Source organism: Bufo gargarizans, chromosome 1 (genome assembly GCF_014858855.1).
Source record: "Bufo gargarizans isolate SCDJY-AF-19 chromosome 1, ASM1485885v1, whole genome shotgun sequence".
In the NCBI taxonomy this organism is placed as follows: domain Eukaryota; kingdom Metazoa; phylum Chordata; class Amphibia; order Anura; family Bufonidae; genus Bufo; species Bufo gargarizans.
In genome coordinates, this window is record NC_058080.1 from 250,147,352 (window position 1) to 250,155,184 (window position 7,833).

Genomic DNA, 7,833 nt, shown 5'->3' on the forward strand with positions numbered 1-7,833 from the left:
GCTGATTTTTTTATTTTTATTTTTATGCCCATTATAATTTTGGTTAATATCATAACAAGAAAAGTCTGTCAAGATTTCCAGCAACCTTGAAATAGAATATTGTATGTGAAGAAATGTATGTTTATGGAGTTACTTGCTGTCACCTTGTGCTGGGTTGGTGTGTCGGACCCTTAAAGGGTTGACGTTGTACGTGTAGTTCTATCTGTAGGCAACAGGTTATAGAGCAGAAGGAGCAGCACAGATTGATATATAGATTTGTAGACACAAACCCAGTGATGCCCACAACCGTAGCCTGTTAATTGAATGAAAGAGAGCCTTTCCTGTATGCACAGTCCTACAAAGATGGAGGTCAGTTGCTGAATTGGACCACCAATGTATTTTAAGGCATAGGAAGAGCAGAAGTTGAAATGAATGGAATACAAGTTATGTCATTTTGTGGGGAAAAATTCTGTATAATTTGTATTTTATTCACGTAAATCTCTGCTCTTTCTTTGATATATCTGTGTATGAATGTGCATACTGGAAAGGCTCTCAATTAGTGTTGGGCAAATCGAGCTTTAGATCCTAGATCCAAAGTCAATTTGCTCAGAACTGTTTAAATGCTATACAAATGTAATTAAAATGTACGGGCTCCTACAAGGAAAATTTGTTATAACTTCGAATGCATGCAGGACTACTTTGTCTGGTAAAATGACTCGCAAATGGAAACCTCATGGATCCTATTATAGTCAATAGGTTCAATTATGTGCTGGATCTGGGACTTCTGTTATTTTTATTAGGCAGGGTCAGACTGGCCCACCAGAGGATCCTCTGATGGACCCAGTCTCTGAAGCCAAAGTGGGCCCCAAAAGTCCCCCTTGTGACTAGAGCCTATTTCCTTGATTCAAAACCTATGAGGGTACGGCCACATGATCAGGTTTCCTGATGCCTTTTTAGAAGCCAAAATAAGGAGTGCATCCTAAAAAGAGAGAAAGTATTAAAGGGGTTGGTCACCTTTGGGGGTATGGGAGGTAAAACCTGCCAAAATTAAAATGTTAAAACGTTATTTTAATTATAATTTTAGTTTTTTCAGTTTCATCGAGTGTCTGCAAAATGCATGCCAAAATTAAAAACTAAATTCAATTTCTCCTTTTGAATTTTCTTTACCAACTCCAGTGTGGGTAATAAGTGTCAAAAATAAAATAAAATAAATTAGCCTTTTTCATTATAAATTTACACTTTGTCAATTAATTCTCCTATAGTGGGTTTTTCATGTTAAAATCATAAATCAAATGAAAACACCAAGTAGAAGCTGAAAATGGTAGATTAACATTTCAATTTCATCTATTGCAGGCATTTTCCCTGCGGAAAGTCAAATGAAAAAGAAAGTCCATCTGAATTTTCATTTTAACGCTGTACTAACATTCAGATTCATGTAAATGAGCAGTAGTGGGCGTGGTGCAGCATGCAATATGTTGTTGTTTAATTCCTGACTGACCAGACAGTGACTCTGTATGTATGTCCACTAGAGGGCACTGTGCTTCTCCACATTTCCAACAGCTAACACAGGATCAAGTTCATCATTCCAATAGATGGTGCTCTGACAGTGAAATCTTAGTACTGTGCAGAATGCAAAGGATAAGATTATGAGTGTAATAGATGGTGCCCTCTTTTTGAGGAGTGAATTATACTAGGATTATGAGTATATCATTAACTGCAACAGGAGTTGCTGTTTAAATTTTTGCCTCAGGCACTGCAAAGGCTATGTGCTCCCCTGCCCCTGCAGGGGATTGACCCCATAGATGCTGCAGGTGATTAGGCACCATGGCATCTAGGGGGTTAAAAGGGCAGCAGAGTTGATGATATAATCACAATCCTAGTATAATTCACTCCTCAAAAAGAGGGCACCATCTATTAGACTCATAATCTTATCCTACGCATTCTGCACAGTACTAAGATTTCACTGTGCTGTCACAGCGCCATCTATTGGAATGATAAACTTGATCCTGAGTTAGCTGTTGGAAATGTGGAGAAGCACAGCGCCCTCTAGTGGACATACAGAGTCACTGTCTGGTCTGTCAGGAATTAAATAACAGCATTTTGCATGCTGCACCACGCCCACTACTGCTCATTTAAATTAATCTGAATATTAGTACAACGTTAAAATGAAAATTCAAATGGACTTTCTCTTTCATTTGACTTTTGGCAGGGAAAATGCCTGCAAGAGATGAAATTGAAATCTCAATCTACCATTTTCATCTTCTACATGGTGTTTTCATTTGATTTTCAAAACCCACTATAGGAAGGGGAGAATTAATTGACAAAGTGGAAATTTAAAATGGAAAAGACTAAATAAATTTGACATTTATTTTTAACCCTTATAACACTTATGACCCACACTGGAGTTGGAAAAGAAAATTCAAATGGAGAAATTGAATTTTCTTTCTCATTTTGGCATGCATTTTGCAGACACTAGATGAAATTAAAATGTTATAACGTTATTTTAATAATAATTTCAATTTCATTTTGGCAGGTTTTATCACCCATATGGGGGGGGAGGGTGTTATCAAGTCAACCTCTTGAGCAGACCTGCAAAACAAAGCATATTTACCTGCTACCCGGCGGTTGGTCCCAATGCCTTCGCTCCCCTGGCCGATCTGCTCCCCTTGTGTCATGTCATTTGGTCAAAGCGGATTTTGACAGTGGGGCACGTGAGTGAGGCAGCCGAGGCCGGGGAGCAAAGTAGCCACGACCAATCTCCGGGAACAAGCAAATATGCTTCCCTTTGCAGGTCTATCCAGTAGGGGGGTTGGCCAAAGGTGGCAACTTCTGGTTTTTGGCTTCCAAAACTGTATCAGGAAACCTGAACGTGTGAGTGTGATATGGTTCTGATTCTGGATCTGACCTAATAGTCAGGTAAGGTTGATGCACTGCTCCGAATGGTATGAAATGATTGGCATACGTACGCCATGAGAGATCACACACAGACTGTCACAGAGAAGTCAATGCTAGATGTTCCGTTTATTCAGATTACATGATTTTTTATAGCAGAAAAAGGGGAACTTTATGACTCGGCTAATTTGATGATCTAATTGTCACATTACTAAGTCCCATGATAACGTATCACATTATCACTCCATACTTTAGCAAAAGTCAGCATTATGTCAGCAATATGTCAGCAATTTCAATATCATAAAGTGATTAGTAAGGGATTATTAAGGGAGCTGGCTGCTGCTTCAGGGGCCATTTTGTTAAGCAAACTGTTAGATATAATACAAGCAAGTATACATTTGATACTAGATATATGATTCCACAACAAGTGTACCCTTAGACTTTATTGACAATATAAGGGTAAGGCCCCAAAAATGTCCTTTGGTTGGCCCAAGGAGATTGTATTTTTGTGTATGCTAATATAGTATGCTCTGTATTATGATAGGCTGTTACTAAAATAAAAGATCTATAAGGACAGCATTGGGATCTGTTCTAGGTTCCCAGGAATGACAGTAAGGGGTCATTGGTCCTCGATTGCGTTACTTGAATGCCAAAAGATTTTTTTAGACATGTGAATTAGTCATCTGATATTTCCTAGGTTTTGCATTTTGTTATATTTCTTGGGATCGCATAGTATTACATCTAAGATGAATGTTCTTTTTTTCCCTGTCTTTGTAGTCCGCTTACGTTACTGGTAATGCGCACATCATTGATGGCGGCTGGAGTATGTAAATCGTGTCACATGAATTTGGCAACCGATGAACCTCTTCACCAGAAATCAGCAGAAATAGAACATCGTTTAAATCTAATGTAAATGCACACAGAACAATATTTTTTTTTTAACCTGAAAATGCTTAAACTTTCCTCATATCTGTACACAGGCTTATAAATAATAGATCTGGTATCAAACCCAAAGACAAAAAGTGATCTCAATGTCCATAACAACCAATCACAGTTCATGTCACTTTTTCTCTGAGATAGTTTTGATACATGAACTCAATAAGCAGATTTATGAAACTGTCTAAAAGAAAAAAACAGCACAGATTTCATTTTTCAACAGCAGAATACAAAATGAAAGCTGCTAAAATGGGGCCGACAACCCTTGGCGTCTTGACCTATGCCCCGATCATTAAAAAAAAAAAAAAACTCTTGCATGTCCACTACCCCGTTCCTGGCTGCTTCCAGCCCCCACAGGACAAGGAAGTGACTTGGTCTCGTGACCACTGCAGCCAGGCATAGGCTTCTGTGGCTTGAATGGTACAACGCTGCTGTGTCAAAGCAATCAAGTCACTGTGTCCACTGAGGCCTGTTACTGGCCTTAGCAGTTGTGGGACCAAGCAGTTTCCTGGTCCTGCGGGCACTGTAAGCAGCCAGTAATGCAGCAATGGTGACACTACTGGCAGGTGGGTGGGGATTTTATATTTAAGGGCACAGGTTAGGACCCAGGGGTTGTCGGCTTCAAGGCTGGAAATCCCTTTAAAGAAATACATATCGGAAATTAATTGAGATTTTATTTTGTGTGTGTATAAAAAGACCTAAATCTTTGACTTTGCCTTTGTAATTCACAGAATGATTAATAGTACAAGTTCCTATGGGTGATTACATTTCACTTCAGTTAAACAAAAGTAGACCAATGACAAAGTCCTATCGGTTTACACGACCATGTCGTTTAGTTGGAAGAATAAAAATGATGATTTTCATGTCTGATTGCTTTCATTCTCTCTGCTTATGGCGGATTTTGGCTACCTACACACGGGTGCAGGTTTACAAACTGAAAGTGCGTGGGGATTTTGTTGCGGATTTGATGTGGTTTTGCAGATTGACTGCCTTGAATTGCAAAGGATGAAATCCACACCAGATATCGCACAACCTATTGACATGCTGCAGATTTCAAAATCCACACAGCAAGCAAATTGGTACAAAGGAAAACTGGTTTAGTTGCCCATGGGAGCCAATCGGATTCCATCTTTCATTTTCCAGTGCCCCTTTGGAAAATGAAAGGATCAATTTGATTGGTTGCTATGAGCAACTAAACCAGTTTTCCTTGGCACCAGTTTTCATAAATCTCCCCCAAAGTTTACATGAGATTTGTCTAATCTCTTACACTTTGCTGGTACTCTATTACTCCGCAGTTTTTCTTCACAGGAAAAACGCAGGTAATCTGCAGGCAGTTGCGTACATAGAGAAGTAAGGGCCCCATAGCAATTATCAAACCAGGCCCCCCACACAGGATAGAAGGGTTTCCGACTAAACCCTTTTTAATGATCCTTGGGCCGTTTTTTTCCCACTGCCTCATTTGCAAAAAGTTGTTCCTTTTTAGATTTAGAGGGTAGAGTTCTGACCAAGTTTTTGCCTCCAGTAGAAGAGGAGATCATCCCAACTAAGACCGGGCCCCCTCTTGCCCTGGGCCCCATAACAGTCGCATGGTCTGCCGCTATGGTAGTTACGCCCATGTCTGCAGGTAAGGTAGTCTTGCACTGCACAATCGTCTGGCAGATTATCAGTTACAAATGTTACTACAAACTGTCGTTCCTGATGATCTGCCCTTGTAAATGTGCTGCTGCCCACCCGATGAACATCAGGTGAAATGATCTGTCATACTGCACATTAAATCATCATTTCTGGGCAGCAGATCATGCTGTGTGATGAGCACATGTCTTTACATGGTTGGGCAGCCATCTACCTTGACATTGAGAACTACACAACTGTGGAGGAGATGGAGGATGAAAGGTAAGAGCATGGGGATTGTCTTTCTAACAATAAGTCCTTATTCACACAGTCAGTGTTCGGTCAGTGATTTGCATCCGTGATTGTGATACAAAAGCAGGAGCAGATCTAAACACAGAACAGGTGCAGATCTTTTCCTTATACCTCACATGTGTAGTCTCTTCTGGTTTTGGCTCACAATCACTGATGGAAATCATTGTTCAAACACTGACTGTGTGAATAAGGCCTTATGCTGAACTTTGGGGTCATAAGGGTAATTGGGTGCCTTGAGCAACAAGCTTTTCCTGACCATGCAGTGATTCATGGATATCTAAGGGGTAAAAGGGCAGCCAGCTCACTCAGGGCCGTCTTTAATATTGATTGGACCCTGGGCAAAAATTTACTTGGGCCCCTTGGATCCCGCCTTCCCACACCTTAGCAGGCAATCACGCCTCCACCACAACACACACAAAAAATCCACACATCTGGTAGAGTCCAGTGAATGACTGTAAATACTTCCAGTTCTGAAGACTCCAGTGGCTCAGGATCAGTGTTCTGGGCAGCTGGGCTCAGGCTGGAAGTGGGCACCGCTCTGCAGGAAGGAGACCAGGGCTCGGCTCACCCTAGTGTTACAGTGCACCCCAGCACCCCACAGTATGCAGTATAGCACCCTATAGTATACAGCAACCCACAGTATGCAGTATAGCACCCCACACTATACAGTACCCCACAGTATATAGTAGAGCAGTATAGCAGCCCACAGTATACAGCACCTCACGGTATACAACACCTCACTGTATACAGCACCCCAAACTATACACGATACAGCCCCCCACACTATACACTACAGCAGTATAGCACGCCCCCCCCCCCCCCCACACTATACAGGCCCCCACACAGTATACAGCCCACCACACAGTATACAGCCCATTACACAATATATAGCCCACCACACAATATACAGCCCACCACACAATAAACAGCACCCCACTATACAGTAGTTTACAGTATATTAACATAACAGCCCCTGTCACCTTTTTCTGATGTAATCTTTACACAAAAAAGCTCCACAGTTAACTTCTGAAACACTCAGTAGGACCTGTGATGACCTCATAGCCATGTGACCAGTAATTGCTAGGTTACTGGTCACATGGTAATGATGTCATTAAGGTCCTAGAGCAAAACTCATTAAGGTCCTAGAATTAAGATCATTAACACAGTACGATCATGATGCCTGTGTAGCCGACAGCCTGACACCCGGGGCAGTAGCTAGCAGGGCTCAAGAGGCAGCTGCCTTGGGCCCCCCAGGAGCAACTGGGCCCAGGGCAGCTGCCCCTTTTGCCCCTTGGTAAAGACGGCCCTGAGCTCACTGATACCTCTATATAAAAGTTTACCTCCTGACTTCCAAACTTTGGATGGCAGGTAACTCTTTATCAGCAATAGGATCCAGAAACTTATATCCACTGAAACATCATGGTTCCGTGGATATAATATTTACGGGGTATCGCCATATTACCTTTTTTTTTTTAAGACTGTAAGACGCACCTAGGATTTGGAGGAAAAAATATGGAAAAAAAATATTTTCCATCAGATCTCGGAGCAGACTCCCAAATCAGATGCCCATTCTTCTTCAGATGTCAGATCAGACCCCTATTCTTCATCAGACCCCAAATCAAAGACCCAAGCTCTATCAGCCTCAAATCAAACCCCCAACCTCCATCTGCCTCAGATCAGACCCCCTCCCAACCTCCCATCAGCCTCAGATCAGACATCCGCTTCAGATCAGACCCCCCCCCACCACCACCACCAACCATCATCAGCCTCAGATCAGCTCCACATCAGCGCCTATCAGCCTCAGATCAGATGTTAAAAATAAAAAAATAAACTTACCTCGCTTGCTCCGGATGGCGCTCGCCACACTGTTTCTGGCCCGCACTGCACTGTGATCTGACATCGCACAGTGTGCACTAGGTCCTGAGGTGGTGCGCAGTCAGGACACATTGCACAGCAGGACGCGGAAGACCAGGGAGGGTGAGTACAGCCAGCGCAGAGCTGCCCTCACTGCATGCCTCCTGCATGCTGATGACTGCCTCAATGATGAAAGCTATACCCGTGCCTCCCGCATGCTGAGGACTGCTTCAATAATGAGCTGTAATA

At 42.2% G+C, this 7,833-nt stretch overlaps 1 protein-coding gene across 1 annotated transcript in view; it reads left to right on the forward strand.

The window, feature by feature from the left end:
* Nucleotides 1–4,670, forward strand: part of LOC122924923 (3-hydroxybutyrate dehydrogenase type 2) — a 61,055-nt gene extending 56,385 nt beyond the window's left edge. Inside the window, exon 10 of the mRNA XM_044276467.1 lies at nt 3,649–4,670. Within this exon, the coding sequence (XP_044132402.1) occupies nt 3,649–3,702 (54 nt within the window). The 3' untranslated portion in view covers nt 3,703–4,670. The remainder of the gene's footprint in view (nt 1–3,648) is intronic.
* The last annotated feature ends 3,163 nt before the right edge of the window (nt 4,671–7,833 follow it).